The sequence below is a fragment of the Nilaparvata lugens genome, chromosome 8, assembly GCF_014356525.2.
Source record: "Nilaparvata lugens isolate BPH chromosome 8, ASM1435652v1, whole genome shotgun sequence".
Taxonomy (NCBI): Eukaryota; Metazoa; Arthropoda; class Insecta; order Hemiptera; family Delphacidae; genus Nilaparvata; species Nilaparvata lugens.
In genome coordinates this window covers 43,531,186-43,554,536 of record NC_052511.1, presented here as the reverse complement: position 1 = coordinate 43,554,536, position 23,351 = coordinate 43,531,186, and the positions used below count along the sequence as shown (strand labels likewise).

The 23,351-nt window shown below is 36.5% G+C and overlaps 2 protein-coding genes across 7 annotated transcripts in view; both read right to left on the bottom strand.

Annotated features, from left to right (window-relative positions):
* Positions 1 to 448: 448 nt before the first annotated feature.
* Positions 449 to 1,717, bottom strand: LOC120352857 (early growth response protein 1-like; the record flags this gene model as incomplete). The annotated part of the gene is made up of 1 exon (XM_039435154.1): positions 449 to 1,717. A coding segment is annotated over one exon (246 nt), but the record flags the coding sequence as incomplete, so codon positions are not given.
* Positions 1,688 to 23,351, bottom strand: part of LOC120348723 (gastrula zinc finger protein XlCGF57.1-like) — a 112,823-nt gene continuing 91,159 nt past the window's right edge. For 4 of the 6 annotated variants that reach the window (XM_039434829.1, XM_039434827.1, XM_039434828.1 and 1 more), the window contains one exon: positions 1,688 to 3,078. In XM_039434829.1, coding sequence (XP_039290763.1) covers positions 1,723 to 3,078 — 1,356 coding nt within the window. In that variant the 3' untranslated portion in view covers positions 1,688 to 1,722. Of the gene's footprint in view, positions 3,079 to 11,165; positions 11,294 to 14,334; positions 14,464 to 23,351 lie in introns of those variants that run through there. The other 2 variants (XM_039434831.1, XM_039434830.1) reach the window with 2 other exon arrangements.

Below are 23,351 nucleotides of genomic sequence, written 5' to 3'. Positions count from 1 at the left end.
ATTCACATCTTCTGTTATCGACAGACGACAAAATTATCATCTGTTTTTCCAAGGATGAATAATTATTATCCTTTCATGTCCTTCAACAAGTTTTCCCAGGGATGAGACCTAGTGAAATCGAATTTTTATATCATAACCTACTGTACCGTATGTTCCAATTTCGTGAAAATCGTTAGAGCCGTTTTCGAGATCCGTTGGACATACATAACCAGCTATCCATATACAGAAATTGCTCGCTTAACCTTCCGGTAGTCGCGCTGTTGTAAAAAGTACACGTGACTGCTCGTGTGATTGAGTAGGGCGCGACTACCGGAAGGTTAATATAATAGGATGTAAAATAGTTTGATATAATACCAAAAGTTGCTTTATTTTTAGCTACTTATTTTAATTAGTAATAACTTGGCTTTTAGAAAATATTTATTGCTCATTTTGTTTAGGGTAGTCTAATATTTAAAACCAAAAAGCTCAGTTTCATCTTATTAAAGCCTGCCAATTATAGGAACATTTATCAATCAACAGTCCTTAGTGCTTTTCTGGCATAGGCCAAAACTACACTTTCTTTAATAGGGTTGGCAACATCATTAAAATCCCCTTACTCAATCACTCAGTACCCAGTTTGTAAAAAGTTGTTTAGTAACAATCAATTCATACAACATTACTAATAAAATGATTGTGAGTTTATCTCAATACATAGTATTCAAATATATTGTAGGGAAATATTACATAATATTCATAACACATAGATGAAAACTTACTAAGCATATAAGAGAGCATAAAAATCTGATGAATATAATGATAAATATTACAATCTGTATGAAAATAAAGGAATAATGTGCCGGAGTTTGAAGTATATTGTATAAAATGTTTCTGATATTATATTTTTCAAAAACATATAGAGGCAGATGAGTTGAGGAAGATAACCCAGTGCAGTGCCCCATCACCAAACTTGCCCGTTTGTACCGTGGCCTGGGGACTTCACTATTAAATATGTCATTATCAAAATAGTCTTGGATTGGGAACTGGATTACTTAAGCTAAAAAGTAAAAGATGCATAAGCAGGCCGAGGGAAGAATAGATGCAAGAACAAGCTGAACTCAAGAAGCTAACAAAATTTGATCTATTAGGTCAATGAATTTGACAATGAAACTCAACTGAGACATTCTTTACTTTCCAATCACCATGATACACTATTATTAAACTATATAATGTATAAATTATGATCTACGAGTTAGTATTAGTAACTAGTATAAATGAGATAACTAGTATTATGAAGTAACATTGATAATTGAAAAAAAAAGGCTTGAAATGTATTAGTTCAAGTAATGTATTTTATACTAAGTTTTAAACTTTGTAATTTTCATTAAGGATAAATAAATTTGAATATTTTTAGGAACATAATATAACACAGGTAACACACACCAGTAGAGAAGAAATTGATTTATTTAAACTGTGTGGGTATGCATATGCCAAGTCAAACTTGCTGACTTGAGAACATTTTTGCACACACTGTACACTGGAAAGGCTTCTCTTTTGTGTGAGTATGCATATGAACAGACAAATTACCAGAAATGGAGAACCTTTTTGTACAGACTGTACACTGAAAAGGCTTCTCTTTGGTGTGAATACGCATATGAATGGTTAAATTACCAGACAAGGAGAACGTTTTAGTACACACTGTACACTGGAAAGGTTTTTCTTTTGTGTGAGTACGCTTATGAAGAGTCAATTCACCTGAAGCGGACTACCTTTTAGTACACACTGTGCACTGGAAAGGCTTCTCTTGGTGTGAGTACGCATATGAACAGTCAAATAACCAGAATTGGAGAACCTTTTTGTACAGACTGTACACTGAAAAGGCTTCTCTTTTGTGTGAGTACGCATATGCCGTGTTAAATCACCAGAAGTGGGGAACCTTTTAGTACATACTGTACACTGGAAAGGCTTCTCTTTTGTGTGAGTACGCATATGAACAGTCAATTCACCAGAAGTGGAGAACCTTTTAGTACACACTGTGCACTGGAAAGGCTTCTCTTTTGTGTGAGTACGCATATGCCGTGTTAAATCACCAGAAGCGGGGAACCTTTTTGTACAGACTGAACACTGGAAAGGCTTCTCTTTGGTGTGAGTACGCATATGAACAGTCAATTTACTAGAAGTGGAGAACCTTTTTGAACACATTGTACACTGGAAAGGCTTCTCTTTTGTGTGAGTACGCATATGAACAGTCAAATTTGTAGACTTAGAGAACATTTTAGTACACACTGTACACTGGAAAGGCTTCTCTTTTGTGTGAGTACGCATATGAACAGTCAATTCACCAGAAGTGGAGAACCTTTTAGTACACACTGTGCACTGGAAAGGCTTCTCTTTTGTGTGAGTACGCATATGCCGTGTTAAATCACTAGAAGCGGGGAACCTTTTTGTACAGAGTGAACACTGGAAAGGCTTCTCTTTTGTGTGAGTACGCATATGAACAGTCAATTCACCAGAAGTGGAGAACCTTTTAGTACACACTGTGCACTGGAAAGGCTTCTCTTTTGTGTGAGTACGCATATGCCGTGTTAAATCACTAGAAGCGAGGAACCTTTTAGTACACACTGTGCACTGGAAAGGCTTCTCTTTTGTGTGAGTACGCATATGCCGTGTTAAATCATTAGAAGCGGGGAACCTTTTTGAACACACTGTACACTGGAAAGGCTTCTCTTTAGTGTGAATACGCATATGGGTGGTTAAATTACCAGACAAGGAGAACCTTTTAGTACACACTGTACACTGGAAAGGTTTCTCTTTTGTGTGAGTACGCATATGAACAGTCAAATAACCAGAATTGGAGAACCTTTTAGTACATACTGTACACTGGAAAAGCTTCTCTTTTGTGTGAGTACGCATATGAACAGTTAAACGACAAGAATGAGAAAACCTTTTGGAACAGAATGTACACAAATGAGGTTCTTTGAGAGTAGTTTTGCATAACACCTTCTCTTGTTTGACATCTTCTTCTCCCACTTTTCCATTGCTACCTTCTTCCTCCTCTTCAGCAGAGGAGTCACTACCACGAACAGCTGATGATGACGACTCCTAAAAGTAAAAAGTCAAAATATCAATATCAAATTACTTCAATGAACAACTGATTCAATTCACACATGACAAATCACTAGAAATAGAATTCACAATATAGTTCTAACATCATTTAATGATAATGTGCTCTAGGACTCAATGTGGGAAGGATAACTGCTCGAATTTTTGTGGAGTGAAGGCCAGCCCTGCAAAGGTCAATGAAGGCTAGAGAAGGCGAGTGCTGGCAAACCACCCATCCACACTGTTGTCAACAAAGCTCCTGTTGTCTCCTGTTTTGTCGTCTACTCTGCTCTTTTTCAGTGTGACTGAGTTGCTTTGGGCCTAGCTTTTATTCTGTTAATTTTTTATTTGTTGGGGCTTATATTGTGTTCCATTTATTCAATACAATGGTCACATTGCAGTGCGGATGGCAAGACCAGCGACTGGGCCAATGTGTGGATGAAACATTAAGTATAATTGACCGAACGTAGTAAGGTCTATGTTTCAACTCGATTTGCTTTTGTCTGTCTGTATGTAACGCAATTACGGCCAGATGCGTTGATAGAATTCGATGAGATATGGCAGGAATATTCAATTGCACGTCGATGTATACACAAGGTTTTTTGAAATGTTGCATTTTAAGGATAATAGAATTTAAATTTCAAATATCAAAAGAAAAGCAATCCCTCCATACTCTGATATCACTATATAATTGACCAAACGAAGTGTGGTCTAAGATTCAAGTCGACGGTTTGGAATTTCTCTTAATGTTTAAATGTTTGAATGTTCAAATGTTTATATGTTGCGCATTTACGGCGAAACGCGGTGATAGATTTTCATGAAATTTGACAGGTATGTTCCTTTTTTAATTGCGCGTCGACGTATATACAAGGTTTTTGAAAATTTGCATTTCAAGGATAATATAAAAGAAAAAATCGGGTGTGGCGCACTCACACAACTTTCCTTGCCGTTATGAAAATTGATCACTGACGCTAGTGTTCCCGCGCATCTCAAGTCTACTATTCAAATATTTGAGCCAGCTGGTGACAGGGCAATAACGCTGGAGACACACATGAGGTCTGCTATCTTTTCATAGTGAATGCTTTAATAGAATTAACAATAATTTGCAATTGAATAATCACATTTTCTCGAATTTAAAGCTTATTTTCAATTTTAGGTGAAAATGTTACTGAACATTAATTGTAGAGATTTTCATGCTCAATCTACTCCACTTGTTTTTTTTTGTTTCAATTGTATCTGAAGCCTGATAATTGGGAATCTATCTGCATTGATGGGGCGGAGCTCCTGAAATTTTTACAGATATGGGACTTGTGGCAGTTGATAGAGCTTATCGATGACTATTTTAGGTATGAATTTAATCAAAATCGTTGGAGCTGTTTCCGAGAAAATCACGAAAAACTCTGTTTTTGACAACATTTTCGCCATTTTAGCCGCCATCTTGAATTGCATTTGATCGAAATTGTTCGTGTCGGATCCTTATAGTGAAAGGACCTCAAGTTCCAAATTTCAAGTCATTCCGTTAATTGGGAGATGAGATATCGTGTACACAGACGCACATACACTCATACACACACACACACACACACACACACACACACAGACCAATACCCAAAAACCAGTTTTTTGGACTCAGGGGACCTTGAAACGTATAGAAATTTATAAATTGGGGTACCTTAATTTTTTCGGAAAGCAATACTTTCCTTACCTATGGTAATAGGACAAGGAAAGTAAAAAGGAGCTTCCTTCATACGTCAATATTAGAGTAAAAATCAGACTATAGAATATTGTTATTCATCATAAATCAGCTGACAAGTGATTACACAGATGTGTGGAGAAGCCAGTCTATTGCTGTATTTCCATAAGGTCTATAGTTCCAAACAGGTACTTGTGGATGAGAATACTGCGTGAGGTCTACTGTTCACAGAACTACCAGTATGAAAGGAAAAAGGAGCCTCCTTCATATGCCAATATTAGAGTAAAAATCAGACTAGGTATAGAATTATTCATCATAAATCAGCTGACAAGTGATTACACAGATGTGTAGAGAAGCCATTCTATTGCTGTATTTCCATAAGGTCAATAGTTCCAATCAGGTACTTGTGGATGAGAATACTGCGTGAGGTCTACTGTTCACAGAACTACTAGTATAAAAGGGAAAAGGAGCCTCCTTTATATGCCAATATTAGAGTAAAAATCAGACTATGGAATTATTCATCATAAATCAGCTGACAAGTGATTACACAGATGTGTGGAGAAGCCAGTCTATTGCTGTATTTCCATAAGGTCTATAGTTTCAATCAGGTACTTGTGAATGAGAATACTGAGTGAGGTCTACTGTTCACAGAACTACTAGTATAAAAGGAAAAAGGAGCCTCCTTCATACGCCGATATTAGAGTAAAAATCAGACTAGGTATAGAATTATTCATCATAAATCAGCTGACAAGTGATTACACAGATGTGTAGAGAAGCCATTCTATTGCCGTATTTCCATAAGGTCTATACATTCAATCAGGTACTTGTGGATGAGAATACTGTAAGAGGTCTACTGTTCACAGAACTACTATTAATCTTCATTGAAAAAAATTGGTTGAGGAATATTTTTATCAGATGGAAAGATTATCATGAAACTGGATAAATCATCGTATGGGATACAGATTCAAACGTGAACTGAGTTTATTAACAGTTTTTAAGAGTAAATTATGATTCAACTGTGAATTGTGATTCAACTGAATCAACTAGAACAGGTGACATCAGATACTTATGGATGAGAAACCTGCGTGAGGTCTACTGTTCAAAGAACTACTAGTACTTGTGCTTTCACTTATTAGTGGTATCTAACTGAATCTGAAACCTGACAGACAAGAGTTTTATAGGTAGGATTTGTGAAACAAATTTGTATATAACAAATCTAAAACTGCAAATATGATACAAATCCGAAATAATGAACTGTTGAATTGTTCACTGATGACCATGTCACAGTCTGCTCAAGAAAACATCTATCATATTTCAATTGATTTGGGGCTGGGAGATTAAAATAATATGTGATAAGGAACTGTATAATTTATCAAATGAGCCATAGTGAGATGGGTATTTCAAATATTCAAATAGATTTTAATAAAGGACTTTTTGATCTTTTAAAAATTATAAATGTATCCAGTGATGTTGAATGACTTCTTACATGCGAAACTGATATTTCAGAGCTATTGCAAAATGTTTCCATTGAAAGCTGATAAAACTAAAATAAAACTTGATACTCAGTTCTACACTCTAATGAGATACTGTGCCAAATCCAAGCAAGGATGATTGATACAGATAGGCTATGTCCATACCTAATTCCACATCACCCATAACCCAAACCACTGTTTCTGCAAACGTTAATACCTAACATTTAATTTTCACAACCGAAAATAATCAGTCACTGCACAATTCAATTCACTTCTTGCTCCCTTCAGTAAATTAAAAATTAATTTCATCAAGTTTTCGAAGCTAAGATTGAAATAATAACACCTTGAACAGTTAATGTTATTTTCATTCATTAACTTGAGAGACAAATAAGTAAGAGATTAAAACAAAATAAAAAATGATCATAAGTACTCTAAGGGCCGGTTTTCAAGCTCAGGATCTATAAGTTCTGGACTTACAGAGTCCCCCAGGACTGAAATAAGCCCTTGGTTCTAAATCGTCTTTCTGAGTCACAGATTCATCTGAATTAATGCTAGTTTATGTTCACATAGTCATCATTCATAAAACTAGCATTGATTCAATGTTATTTATTCTTAAAACTTGTGATGTTGCTGAAAAAATAAAGGGTAGCCTACTTTTGATATATTTTATTTTGTTTCAATGATCAGTAGCCCGAAAAAGAATAATGAATATGTAAAAGATCATATCATATATGGTAAATATATCTCTGAAACATAATTGTAATTATTTGTTGATTAAGTTATTCCAATATAATTTTTCATTGCTTTGAATGAAATTTATTCATATGCAGCTTATGATGACTTATTAATTTAGCTTATAGCTTGAAAACACTGGAAAAATACTTACATAATACAGATTTTTAAAGGAATGTTTGAAAATGTTCCTGTATGTGAAAACGTGAGTTTGTATATGTAAACTGATAGCAGTGTTATCATACACATACAAAATACTGTAGTTATAAGATCGATTGTTAATAATCATAAAATGTGATATGATAATCATATGTCATGAATCAGTTGTTTGAATTATTCTAAATCATCAGAAAGTTTGTTATTTTATCTCAGTTTATTTTAGTCAATAAAAGCCATTATTATAGCTCTTCAATGGTCTCTATTTATTACAATTTTATTGACTAAAATAAGTACCGGTAATCAAAATGCCAAAGAGAAAAACCCGGGATCGAAATAATGTTGAATCTCCATCACGGAATCAGAATAAGCCTACCGAATTATCTCGAAATGAACCCGTTGATACATCTTTCAACTCGGAGTCAATTGGGAAAATTCTCAAACCAAAATGTCTAAGTGTGGATCCAGATTCTCCTAGTGCACCAATGGAATGGAGACACTGGAAAAGAATGCTGGATGCCTACTTGAAAGGAAACTATTACACTGAAGAAACGAAATTGGATATCTTAGTTACCTTGCTGTCAGCTGAAAATTACAGATTAATAGATTGATGATAGATGAAAATTAATAGATTGTACTACATTCGAGGAAAGTATCTCCATCCTTGAAGGCATATTTATCAAGAAGAAAAGCGAAATCTTTACAAGGTACCTTCTCTCTATAAGAAAACAAAAACAAGGTGAGTCCATCGATAATTTTTTCCTAAAACTGAAAGAACTCAGCCTAGAATGTAATTTTACAGCGATCTCTGCTACAGAGAATCGAGAAGAGCACATAAAAGAAGCATGGATTGCAGGTTTATATTCATCCGAATCCGCCAACGAATTTTAGAAAGCCCAGATATGTCTTTGCATGAAACTCTTAATCGTGCAAGAGCTTTTGAGTCTGCAAAAGATCAATCACAATGCTACAATAAATCTAATACTCCATTTGAGCTTAATGCTTGCAAAGATACAGAAAATGCATCAAATCTAATTCCTAATCAAAAAGACACTTCAGACTCCTCATTATCAGCTGTTATATTAGTGGACAAGCATGCTTTTTTGTGGCAACAAAAAACATTCTCGACTATTTTGCCCAGCTAAAAACGAATTCTGCAAGAAGTGTGGTAAGAAGGGACACTTTGCTCGGGTATGTAACTCAAAATCTTCCGTATTAGAGAAAAAAAGAGAGTTTAGTAATTCGATATTACTAACATCTTCAGTGCAAGCCGAAAAATGTCTTTCAAAGGTTATTATTCCTATTACCATAAACGGAACTGAAAGTCAAGCACTGATCGATACTGGAGCAACTGGCAACTTTATTGACGATACCTATGCAAAAAAACTGAATTTAGAAGTTATACCAGAGATAGGAAAAGTAACTTTAGGCTCAAAACGCTTCACACCACAAATCCGAGGCAAAGTTAACGTGAATTTAACAGTTCAGGGAGAAAGTTATACAAACACAACCTTAATGCTTATGCAAGACCTCTGTAAAAATATTATTCTTGGCACGAATTATGAACAATTTCTCCAGTATAGAAATACCATTTGGAGGTAATAAGCCACCTCTTACTATTTGCGGAATAACTCAAGCAAAAATTCCTCCTTGCTCCCTTTTTCAACATCTAAAACCCAATTGTCAACCAATTACAACCAAATCTTGCAAATTATCAAAAGATGATGAAGATTTTATTTCCAATGAAATTCAACAATTACTGGAAGATGGCATCATAGAAGAAAGCCACACACCTTGGTGTGCCCAAGCATTTGTTGTTAAACCCGATAACCGAAAAAAAATGATGGTTATAGATTATTCTAGAACTATAAACAAATTCACTGAATTGGACGCCTATCCCATTCCAAATATGGAATATTTAGTTCGCAAAGTAGCTCAGTATTCCTGGTATAGTACTGTAGATCTGAAATCTGCATATCACCAAGTAGCAATCTTACTTGAAGAAAGGCAATACACAGGATTTGAAGCATGTGGGAAACTTTATCAGTTGTCGTATTCCTTTTGGTGTCACTAATGGTGTTTCAGCTTTTCAAAGAGTAATTGATTCACTCATACAAAAAGAGAAATTATTTGATACCTATGCTTATTTAGATGACGTCATAATTTGTGGAAATTCAAAAGAAGAACATGACACTAATCTTGGACGGTTTCTTGCAGCAGCTTCAAATAACTCACTTACTATAAACAAGGAGAAGAGTAAATTCTGTCAAAAGGAGATACGTTTCCTAGGATTTTTAGTTGGAAACAAATCATTACGACCAGATCCCGAACGCCTTGAGCCTCAACTTAATATGCCCCCACCTCCTAATCTCAAAACTCTTCAGAGAACTGTGGGCCTCTTCGCACATTACTCTCGATGGATACAAAATTTTTCAAGTAAAATTCATGCCTTGGCACACTGTACGCTCTTCCCTCTTCAAGGAAAGGCCCTTGCAGCTTTTGAAGATCTTAAAAAGAGGTAGCTGCAGCTGTAATACATGTTTTTGATGAAGGAGGCATTCTCACTGTAGAGACTGATGCCTCAGATTTCTGCATAGCAGCAACACTATCTTACAATGAACGTCCTGTTGCATACTTTTCACGAATGCTAAACGAAAGTGAAAAACGACACTCATCAGTTGAAAAAGAGGCATATGCCATTGTAGAATCTATTAGGAAGTGGCGTCATTACTTATCTGGTCGTTTCTTTCAACTATTACTGATCAAAAATCTGTTTCATTCATGTTCAGTAGCGCGGCAAGAGGCAAGTGAAGAACGAAAAAATCATGAGGTGGCGCCTTGAGCTATCTCAATACACCTATGAGATCATTTACCGACCTGGAAAAGAGAACATAACTGCTGACGCTCTTTCTCGAGCATGTGTGATAATGGGATGTATCACATCAAAACAAGACTTGATAAAATATCATCAAGACCTCTGCCACCCCAGCATCACAAGATTTTTTCACTGGACTAAAGCTCATAACCTTCCATACTCATCAGAGAAGTCTGCATGGAATGCAAGATCTGCTCAGAGCTGAAGCCAAGATTCAACTGTTTCAAAGGAAAATTGATAAAAGCAACTCGGCCTTTTGAAAGGATCAACATTGACTTCAAAGGACCCCTGCCATCATCAACTAGAAACAAGTACATCCTCACTATTGTGGATGAATATTCGAGATTTCCCTTTGCCTATCCCTGTCGAGACATGTCATCAGAAACAGTAATTCAAAACTTATTCACCACATACGGCTATCCTTCATACATACACACTGATAGAGGGACCAGTTTTCTATCAAAAGATGTCAAAGATTACTCAATGTCCAAGGGTGTAGCTACCAGTTCCACAACACCTTACAACCCTCAAGGTAATGGACAGGTGGAACGCTACAATGGAATAATTTGGAAGACAATCCGTTTAGCCCTACGGTCCAGGAACATGGATACTTCTCACTGGGAAAAGGTACTCTTAGAATCACTAAGCAGCATTCGCTCGCTTCTCTGCACGACCATCAATTGCACACCTCACGAGCGAATGTTCATTCATCCTCGTAATCCCACGTCTATGACAAACTTGCCATCCTGGCTGATCAACGCATGGATGAAGACCTTTGTAAGACGCAGTAAGCATGATCCTGAAGTTGAAAAGGTAGAAATTATTCATTTGAACCCTCATGTCGCTCAAGTAAGACTTTCTGATGGAAGAGAAGTTTCTGTCAACATTCGTAGATTGGCTCCGGTAGGTTCCACTACTGGGAGGGAAGAATGATATGATAATCATATGTCATGAATCAGTTGTTTGAATTATTCTAAATCATCAGAAAGTTTGTTATTTTATCTCAGTTTATTTTAGTCAATAAAAGCCATTATTCTAGCTCTTCAATGGTCTCTATTTATTACAAAATGTTTGTTTGAGAAAATACAAATATTGCTCAAAATAACCTTGCCTTGTGGAAATCAATTGAATTCAAACTCTTTTTAATGTAAATAGTTACCTGTTCCTCATCCGGAAACTCCTGCTTGCCAAGCCAGGGCATGCCATATTCTATGTCGATTTCTTCTTAACAGTAACAGATGCCATGTCTTCTAGCCATTCTTCCGATTTGCTTGGCTCGGACTTCACCTTTAAAAACAGAAGAAACTGCTTCAACCAAAGTTGTTGATAGTATTGGAATCAGTCAAAACACAATGGGTAAGTTACCATGGTATCATGATGTGATAATTATTATCAAAGTAAGGTATTAATACCATTAAATATAAACGGCTATAATACGTTTATCAATTACAACTGATACTTGGGTGTATTGGATGCATAATATGTTGCCTAAAATTAAATAATGCACATTTACACACCGATTTCATATGCAAGGGGAGATTAAAAAGTTCCCGACCTGATCATAAACATGACAAATAAGGCTGATACACAATTTTAGAATGACAACAAAATCTCATAAATAACGCAAATTACTTTTTATGATATACACCTGAGTTATGGTTGAAACATCTTATTCATTTTCGGAGATGATAATGTTGACATGGTCTTTGATTCCATCATTATGTTTATTCATTTCTATCTGTAGACAGAGTACAAGATTGGTCTGGACTAATAACTTAATAGTCTAACTAAGAAGCACCTTTCCACAATTTAAAATTAGCCTGATCGACAGTATTTAATTTGAATTTTCTTCTAATAATTATTGTTGATACCTAGCCTATACCTACACAACTTGTCTGAACAGTGAACAGATATATTTGTTGAGACATGCTCAAAGACTAGTCGTGTCATCCGTTAGTGGCAGGCCCAAGTTGCTATAGTGAGGTCTATATTATTAATACTCATTTATGAAAACACATTTTTTGAAATGACAAAAATGCAATAGCCTATTTTTAGTGTCTTGTTTCTCCAAATAGAGAAACCAACACCTTTCAGGATCCAATAAGGATAGACGAAATTGAGATCACAATAAGATCACTGATGACTCGTAAGTCACCAGGCACGGATGAAGTTTTCAACGAACATCTCCTCCACCTTGGTACCATAGCAAAAAAAGTGGATCACAGACTTATTTAACAACATAATTGTTCACGAGCGCATTCCTGCAATTTGGAAAAAATCAAAGATCATTGCAGTTTGCAAACCTGGAAAAGACCCTGAGTGCCAAAATCTTACCGCCCAATCTCACTTCTGTCCAATGTGTATAAACTTTTTGAGAGAGTTATTCTCAACAGAATATCCTTTCTTCTAGAAAGCAAAATAATTCCTCAACAAGCTGGGTTCCACCCAGGAAAATCATGTACAGGTCAAGTATTGAACCTGACTAAGTACATTGAGGATGGGTTCCAGGAGAGGAAGGTCAGTGGCATGATTCTGGTTGATTTGTCAGCAGCATACAATACAATCAACCATAGACAACTCCTTCAAAAACTGATATGACCGATATGATCACGGCTTGATAAAGGTAATCCGCTTGATGCTAACAGATAGACGCTTCCAAGTACACATAAGAAACAACTGTAGCAAGTGGTACAAGCGAAAGAATGGTCTACCACAAGGAAGTGTCTTAGCTCCTGCCCTATTCAATGTTTTTGTGAATGACCAACCAATTGGAGACAGCACGAAGCATTTCATTTATGCTGATGACCTGGCAGTAGCAGCCAGAGGAAACACATTTGAAGAAGTTGAGGACAAGCTGAACCGTTTTATCCCAGAGTTAGATGCCTACTACAAAGCAAACCTCCTGAAGGTGAACACTACAAAGACTGTAGTCAGTGCTCTCCACCTCAAAAATAAAGAAGCCAATAGGGAGCTTAAAATCTTTTGGTCTGGCCAGCAATTGACACATGTAGCGAACCCAACTTACCTTGATGTGCAATTGGACAGAAGCTTGACATTGAAAGGTCACTGTGAAAAAACAAAAAAGAAGGTTTCCAGAGATGCACTTCTACGCAAACTGACTGGCTCTGCCTGGGGTGCTGATGCTCATACTCAGCGTACAACAGCCTTAGCCCTGTGTTTTTCCACTGTGGAATATGCCTGTCCTGTGTGGAGCCAATCAGCACATGCTAAGAAGGTAGATGTGGCCCTCAATGAAAGCTGCCAAATTGTGACAGGTTCTCAGTGACTTAGGTAACTCAGTGGGATAGCCCCTCCATCAATCCGAAGAGAGATAGCTGGTAGGACTGAGTGAACTCGTCAGGTTAATGACAACAGACACCCAATGTTTGGCCACACCCCTGCAAATCACCGGCTGAAGTCCCGACGCAGCTTTCTGACAGAGACACAGCTCCTCGGCTCCACAGGAAAGAATTAGATTATGGCATGAGAGTACAGAGGCCACTGACTTGGTGTTGAGGGAGCAACTTCCAACAGGAGCAGAGCTGTCATATGGCAAATGGAGAACCCTGAACCGCCTCAGAGCAGAATGTGCTTGCACGAAAGAAAATCGCACAACTTGGGGGCAGATTGAGGACCCATACTGCGACTGTGGCGATATCCAGTCAGATGACCACCTAATAAAATGCTGTCTTGCACCAGCATGCACTCGACAGACCTCTTTGAATTTAATGACAAAACTGTAAAAACAGTGGATTTTTATTTTAACTCAGGCATTTAATCACCTATCACCTGACACGCATGAACGAAAAAGTGTCTTGTATGAAGCTATGATACTACACATCTGTCAGACATGTCTGTACAAATATTTTGTCAGTGGCGAGTGGCAATGGCAAAAGGCATAGAATAAAACTTTTTGAGGTTAGGTTTTTGTGTGTTTGATGCTTGTTGTTTATTCCCGTTTGCTGGTCTACTTGAGGTAGAATTATTTTTGTAAAAGCTTCTTTGCTAATGACAAAACTTGTCGGAATAGACATGTTCAACAGACTTGTCCTGTCGTTAGTACCCTAATAAAATTACACCTTAACATGAAATAAGGATAAGAGTTCAATTTCGAGCTCCTGACACATTCTATCTGGGCGCTTTGATTATACAGTCAATAATGAAAACATTGGTAGTTTTGATACTTAAATTATTTGATGCAATTCGAAATGAAAGGCACAAGAAAGTAATGAAGGCTAGGCCAAACTATTCTGGTGATTTCATGCATAAAAAAATGCCTGTATGATAAAAATTAACTTGGGCCAATATGAATAAATAATAATACTTACAATAGATTCCATGATATTTATTTTCACAAACCAAGAAACAATGTGACTGTGAAGAGGAGGGATGATTCAGCAGGACAGGAAGAACACAACTCAGGAAGAACCTCGGGTCCTCGGGAGGTGACCAAACATGAATCCAAAATGGAAGTTCCTTTTTCAATACCGGCGCTTCACTCTCGCCGAGTGCGTACCTGTGAAGCAATCAATCATGTGGATTCAATGTTTTTTATGTCGATGGCTATTATGGCATTATGGCTGCTCACTTTACTTCAAAATATCGGGGCACCGAGTTTTGCTCGTTATTTCTATTTACGGTACCGTATCGATAAATAGAACATAATTCTCTAAAATGATCATGTTCATATTTCAAAGCTGGCTATATGTCAACTTATGAATTTAGAGGGTGCGATATTTTGATTTTTCACATACCGTACTCACTTTTTTACTATCCACAGCTGTTTCAGCCAAGGATGAATTTTCCTTTTAATGTCGTTCAGCGAGTTTTCTCAATGATGAGACCTAGTGCAATCTAATCTTCAAATCATAAACCTGCTATGTTCCAAATTTCGTGAAAATCGTAAGTTAGTGTCGTTTTCAAGAACCGTTGAAACCATAAATAACCTGATATAAAAATAACCAGATAAATATAAATACAGAAATTGCTCACCATATATTATAATAGGATTTTGTTGAGACAGAACGTGCGAGGTGTGAAGGCTTTCCACCACAGATCTCGAAAAGGTGCTGGGCTTTCTTGATTTTGAGAGCGACTTGGCGAGAGTGTGACCTAGGCATTATGACACACGTTTGCCACAAAGCAATGGTTGAAGAGAATATGGATGGGATAATATTTTTGGATGCTCGGCTGGCCACTCGCCTCCAACGTTTGTAGACAAACTAACTTTGACTTGCCTCCTCTCAACAAAAAACGAAACAAAGGCGAGCGTGAGCATAGTAGGCCTATTCATCCTTTGGTATTCATAAACTTTCTCACACTTGTCGGCATTTGTATGCACTTGGCAAGAGTGTGACACCGGCATGAGTAAAATCGCTATGAGCCACTACCTCCGTAAACTACCTACTACCATAGAGAAAAAATAGCGTAAGTAGATATCCCATGGTATAGGGCGTTTATGTCGCAACTTTTACTGTTATCTCAAGCCGATTACTGACGACTATTGTCGATTTTTACTGTTTTGACCGGGTAAGAGTGTATGAACGGCACAATATGAGAGACTACCAGCGTCATAAAGCTTCACAGGAAAGAACTACGTGGACTATCAGCTTGAGATAACAGTAAAAGTTGCGACATAAACGCCCTATACCATGGGATATCTACTTAGGCTATTGTTTCTCTATGCTACTACCCACTACCTCGTGTATGAGCCAGTCTTGTACACACGTCCGTACAGATTCGTGCGAATTAAACGGTGTACACACGTACGTTTGCCTCGGGTGAGCATACGTGTATGGGCTTGCATTCGCACGTGTGGACACTGTTCGCTGAGGCATGTGGGCGAACCAGAACCCTGTCGGTATTTTGGCGTGCTCAAAGGCGCCTCGGGCGAGCATTGAATGTACGTGTGGACGCGATTTTGCCATACGGGTGAGGCAAAACGTAAACATTGAAAGCGTCATAACCTAATTCCAATGAATTAGGTTAATGATCAAATTGTGATCCAATAACTAATTGTAAAATGTGGGATTTTTGTAATTTTGTAGGATATGTGGATTGTCAAATATTTAAATAGAAACATGCATGGAGTATATAATTTGTATCATGATTAACAAATTTAGAACTGCATAATTTAAGTGAAAAAAGCTTCTCTACAGGGTTCCTACAAAAAAGTATAACTCAAATATTATTTTACTGTGGCTATCAAATCATCTTGTGTTTGTTTCATGTTATCAGAGTTGTTAATTAAAATTGTAATCTTCAATATGATATTATACGTTTTAAATAGCTAGGCTATCTATAGAGAGATTTATTCAAACTTTGAACTAGTATTCCCTAAAGGTAAATCTTGAAGCTAATCTTTTGGAGAATCTTGTTTTGTCATGTGTATGAGCAGAGTTAGTTTAAATTGGGCAGCAATTAGTATTTGATTCAATTTATGGCTAATTTCCTTAAAGAAGACTGTCAATTTTGTGAGACAGTGTTAAGTGCTTTGATTAGGTCATCAAAACTTCTGGAATTATTGTAGAAATTTTCTTTTTTGAAATTGAGAATAGATATTGGAAACCAACAAATGAATCACCTAATGCCAAGAATCTCAAAGTTAGAGCCAATTGTTCTTGTGGAGTTACTGCTTCCCTCATGATGATATCATTATTGTTTAGATAACTAGTTGAATTAGATTCAGTATATCAACAAGATAATGTTTTGACAACCTAATAAAGTTTGAATTGTCAATCTTATGTCATGTAGCAATTTATTTCCTTACTTCAACCTACAATCGTTCAAACCACCAACATCATTTGTCAAGTTTTATTTTTGATTTTATTATATAATTCATTGAAATAAAATGATACTGCTGCAATTTGTGATAACTATCTTCAATGATGGATGACGCCATGGTTGTCATGTTGTGGAAAATCTACATCTTAACATGTCTTCGTGTCGTCTGCAAATCAGATAGCTTTTTGAATGCCGAGGCATACGTGGATCGCGTCCACAAGGACGTACAGTGAATGTTGAGGCATATGTACATACGATTGTTCGCGCGAATCTGTACGGACGTGTGTACAAGGCTTTAAACAAAATGCATTTTGTTTAAACTTGAAAACATTAAAGTTTAAGCCTTGTACACACGTCCGTACAGATTCGCGCGAACAATCGTATGTACATTTGCCAACATTCAAACGGTGTACACACGTACGTTTGCCTCGGGTGAGCATACGTGTATGGGCTTGCATTCGCACGTGTGGACACTGTTCGCTGAGGCATGTGGGCGAACCGGAACCCTGTCGGTATTTTGGCGTGCTCAAAGGCGCCTCGGGCGAGCATTGAATGTACGTGTGGACGCGATTTTGCCATACGGGTGAGGCAAAACGTAACATTGAAGGCGTCATAACCTAATTCCAATGAATTAGGTTAATGAATGACAAATCAAATTGTGATCCAATAACTAATTGTAAATTGTAGGATTTTTGTAATTTTGTAGGATATGTGAATTGTCAAATATTTAAATAGAAACATGCATGGAGTATATAATTCGTATCATGATTAACATATTTAGAACTGCATAATTTAAGTGAAAAAAGCTTCTCTACAGGGTTCCTAAAAGAAAGTATAGCTCAAATATTATTTTACTGTGGCTATCAAATCATCTTGTGTTTGTTTCATGTTATCAATCAGAGTTGTTAATTAAAATTGTAATCTTCAATATGATATTATACGTTTTAGATAGCTAGGCTATCTATAGAGAGATTTATTCAAACTTTGAACTAGTATTCCCTTGAAGCTAATCTTTTGGAGAATCTTGTTTTGTCATGTGTATGAGCAAAGTTAGTTAAAAATGGGCAGCAATTTAGTATTTGATTCAATTTATGGCTAATTTCATTAAAGAAGACTGTCAATTTTGTAAGACAGTGTTAAGTGCTTTGATTAGGTCATCAAAACTTCTGGAATTATTGTAGAAATTTTTTTTTGAGATTCAGAATAGATATTGGAAACCAACAAATGAATCGCCTAATGCCAAGAATCTCAAAGTTAGAGCCAATCGTTCTTGTGGAGTTATATTGCTTCCCTCATGATGATATCATTTTTAATTATTATTTAACGAAAATCCAAATAAATGCTGCAAATCACCCCGAAGACCTCTGGTTAAATAATAATTATATATTAATTAGCATTTGAATAAATGCATTCTCTATTTAATTTCATCTATATCATTTTTTGTTTAGATAACTAGTTGAATTAGATTCAGTATATCAACTAAGAAAGTTTGAATTGTCAACATTATGTCATGTAGCAATTTATTTCCTTACTTCAACCTACAATCGTTCAACCCACCAACATCGTTTGTCAAGTTTAATTTTTGATTTTATTATATAGAATATTCATTGAAATAAAATGATACTGCTGCAATTTGTGATAACTATCTTCAATGATGGAATGACGCCATTGTTGTCATATTGTGGAAAATCGTGTCGTCTGCAAATCAGATAGCTTTTTGAATGCCGAGGCATACGTGGATCGCGTCCACAAGGACGTACAGTGAATGTTGAGGCATATGTACATACGATTGTTCGCGCGAATCTGTACGGACGTGTGTACGCGATCCACGTATGCCTCAGCATTCAAAAAGCTATCTGATTTGCAGACGACACGAAGACATGGTAGATGTAGATTTTCCACAACATGACAACAATGGCGTCATTCCATCATTGAAGATAGTTATCACAAATTGCAGCAGTAACATTTTATTTCAATGACTTATATAATAAAATCAAAAATAAAACTTGACAAACAATGTTGGTGGGTTGAACGATTGTAGGTTGAAGTAAGGAAATAAATTGCTACATGACATAATATTGACAATTCAATCTTTCTTAGGTTGTCAAAACATTATGTTGTTAATATACTGAATCTAATTCTGTAATGTATGTAGCTATGAGGTTGGCAGACATGGTTGTTTTCGCGCTCTGTGTGGTCATAAAGGTTATGTTGGCATGATGAATCGTAGAAATAATAAAGTGAGTTATTTAAAGTAAGTGGTTGTGTTTTATTTATGGTTATCATATTTTACATTGGCGACGAGAAATTGGAAGTTTCATTAGGCGTGTTATGGCGGCGTTTATAGGACATATTGGAGCGTTTGATGCCAGTGAGGAAACATGGGAGTCGTACATCGAGAGACTTGAAATTTTTATGGATGCAAACGACATCAAAAAAGATAAAAAGGTTTCAACGTTATTGTCTATAATGGGACTCAAAACATATAATCTACTGAAACATTTGTGTGCTCCGGATAAGCCTACTACAAAGAAATTCGAAGAACTTGTAAGCTTAGTTGGAACTCATTTAAATCCAAAGCCTTCCTTTATTGCTGAAAGGTACAAGTTCAGTTTGCGAAATCAGCAAGAACACGAATCAATTGCTGATTATATTGTCAAACTAAAAGAACTTTCAATCAATTGTGAATTTCAAGCAAATTGGCCAGATTATTTGCGGGATCGTTTGGTGAGTGGTCTGCGGAGTGATGCAATCAAAAAGAGGCTGTTAGGCGAACATGAGTTAACGTATGATGAAGCGGTAAAAATTGCCTTGAGTATGGAGTTAACAGACAAGGAGGCGGCTTCATTATCATCAGTTCCAGTAGGCCTCCAAAGGGAGGAAAAGATCGCGCAGCTTCAGCGTCATGGTGGAGGAGGTAACAGGCCGGTGGAGAGTCAAGGGTGTGGCCAATCAACAGTTCATGGACAGCACGGTGCCTGTTTCTGTTGCGGCAAGTACGGCCACCGCGCTGGAAATTGCAGATTCAAATCGTACAAATGTAACAATTGTGGGAAAAGTGGACATTTAGTTAAAGTCTGTAAAGCAAAGGGTAAGTCTTCTTATTCATTAATAATAAAGCACAAAACTATGTGGATTGTGCAGATGTTGGGGGTAATGATGGTTTTAAATATCGAGATGATGATGAAAATTGTAATGAAAATCATTATTTAACCAATCTATATACATTGAAGTCAGAGTATGAGCATGACAAAATTAATAGTGTAACAAGAATCAAGCCAATCACACTAGAATTGATAGTTGAAAACAAACCTCTCTTATTTGAGGTTGACAGTGGGGCTTGTGTATCAGTAATTAATGTAAGATGTTATGAGGAAACCTTTTCTCATCTGGAATTGCAGCCAACAAATTTAGTTTTAAGTTCATATACTAATAATCCAATCATACCTAAGGGCAAAGTGACGGTTACAGTCAAACATAAGAACAGGGAACACCAATTGACATTGTATGTAATTAACAATGGTGCAAATCCATTGATTGGTAGAGACTGGATGAGAGACCTCAAATTGGTAGTTCAAATCCCAGAAGCTAAAAATTTGCATTCTGTAATTAGTAAACAACCCATTAATAACTCGGAAGTAGGTTTAGTTCATGAGACAGAGTTGATAAATGAGTTGTATAATAAATATCCAGGTGTTTTCACAGACAAGTTAGGTTGCTATAAGGGTGAGTCAGCACGTTTAGAGTTAAAGGATAATGTTTATCCTAAGTTTTTGAAACCTAGGACCATCCCTTATGCATTGCAAGACAAAGTAAAAGCAGAAATAGAGAGGCTAGAGCAGGAAGGCATTTTGGAAGCAGTAAGCAACAGTGAATGGGGTACTCCTATTGTACCTGTAATAAAAAGAAATGGTGAATTGAGAATATGTGCCGATTTTCTACTGTTAATAAATGCTTAGTTGTGAATCATCATCCAATTCCTAAAATTGAGGACTTGTTTAATAGATTACAAAAAGGTGAAAAATATTCAAAAATAGATTTGTCACAAGCATACCAGCAAGTAAGACTTGATGAAGGATCCAACATATTTGTACTATAAGCACTCCTTGGGGCCTTTTCAGATATAATAGACTGCCATTTGGTATTGCCTCAGCACCTGGTATTTTTCAACAAATTATGGAAAAAATTCTGGCTGGAATTCCGGGAGTAGTTTGTTTTCTTGATGACATCTTAGTTAGTGGTAAAAACTTGACAGAGCATTATGATAGGTTAACAGAAGTATGTAAGAGATTGGATGCTAATGGTTTAGCAGTAAGTAAGAATAAGCGTGAGTTTTTCAAAAAAACGGTGGAGTATTTGGGATTTATTATTAGTAAGGAGGGATTGAGAACAGCACCAAGTAAGATTGCGGCTATAACAAATGCCCCTACTCCAACTAATGTGAGTCAACTCCAAGCATTTCTGGGATTAGTAAACTATTATTGTAAATATGTGCCTAAATTAGCAACAATTGCAGCCCCTCTGCATCAACTGTTACGTAAAGATAGTGTTTTCAACTGGTCAGTGTCATGTTAACAAGCCTTTGAATTGATTAAAAGTAAATTAATTGCAGCGCCTATACTAGCACATTATGATGCTAAGTTGCCACTTCAATTAGCTACCGACTCATCAGCTTATGGCTTAGGTTGCGTACTGAGTCAGATTCAAAAAGATGGATCAGAAAAACCAATTTGCTATGCTTCTAGAACTTTGTCAAAAGCTGAGAAAGGATATTCTGTGATTGATAGAGAAGCATTGGCTATTGTTTATGGTATAAAAAGGTTTAATCAGTATTTGTATGGTAATAAGTTTACATTACTAACAGACCATAAACCGTTATTATCTATATTTGGGTCGAAGAAAGGATTGCCAGTATATGCAGCTAGTAGGCTGCAAAGATATGCCTTGTTTTTGACAAATTATGATTTCAATATCAAGTATATTACATCTAGAGCCATGCCAATGCAGATTGCTTATCAAGACTTCCATTGAATGTAAAAGATTTTGTTTTTGAAAATGATAATGTGGACTATGTGGGTACATATTTACAGTTTATCACAAAAAATGACATTCCTATTGATTTTAACTGTGTGAAATTAGAAACAAGTAAAGATACACTATTAAAAAAAGTTTACAGTTATGTTATGTATGGTTGGCCAGAGGGTAAGCTTAATTCAAACATGGAAGATATGAGACCATTTTTCCAAAAACAACATGAATTAGTTATAGAGCAGGGTATTCTGATGTGGGGACATAGGGTTATTATTCCTTCCTGTTTACGCAAAGCTTTGCTGTCAGAATTGCATTGTGGACATTTAGGCATCATAAAAATGAAAGCAATGGCAAGGTCGTATTTTTGGTGGCCAGGTATAGATGCTGATATAGAATGTTTGGCTAATAGTTGTGGAGCTTGCTTAGAACAAAGGCAACTCCCTTCTAAGAGTGTTTTACATGTGTGGGAATTTCCCAAGAAACCGTGGGAAAGAATTCATCTTGATTTCTTGGGTCCAATCAATTCACAAATTTATCTTATAATCATTGATGCACATTCTAAGTGGTTAGAAGTAGAGAAAGTGAATTCTACAGCTGCTAAAGAAACCATTTCTAAATTGAGACCTATTTTGCTCGTTTTGGTCTCCCTCAGTACCTTATTTCAGATAATGGCCCACCTTTTACATCCAATGAATTTAATGATTTTCTCAAGGCTAATGGTATTAGACATACCTTTTCACCTCCTTTTAGACCGGCGACTAATGGACAGGCCGAAAATAGTGTAAAAGTAACAAAAAAACGAATAAAATGTGCTCTTCTAGAAAATGAAAATGTGGAATTGGCTTTGTGTAGATTTTTATTAGCATATCGAAATGCGATTCATGCTACTACAAATGAGAGTCCTGCTATGTTAATGTTCAATAGACCATTGAGGTCACGTTTGGATTTAATTAAACCAAATTTGCAAAGGGTTGTTTATGATAAACAAGACAAACAAGTGGAAAATTATCGGGGAGGTAAGACTAGGGATTTTATTGTAGGGCAACCTGTGATTGTTAGAGACTACAGGGGACAAAGGAAATGGATTGAGGCAAACATTGTTGACAAATTAGGTCCAGTAACATATTTGGTGAAACTAAATAATGATGTAATTTGGAAACGGCATGTGGATCAAATTGTTAGTGCGCATTACTCAGCTAAAGAAACGACATTCACACGTGATTTATTGTTGACACCACCGAAAGTGAGCTTAGAAGTGGGAGTTCAGAGAGATATAATTAATCTGGATAATGCATCGCCAACTGATCACATCCCAATCCCCATTCAATCCCCTGGCAGGGAATTACCTTCCAGGATTCCACAAAACAGAAAGTCACAGCCTCAGCTGTCGGGTGAAGTGTCTAATGATAACTCCTCAGAATCAGAAATGAGTAGATATCCAGTGAGGTTGAGAAAGCCAGTGGAAAGATTGAATTTGTAATAGTATTTTCATTGTTAGATTTAAATTTAAGATTCAGTTTGTAAGAGATAA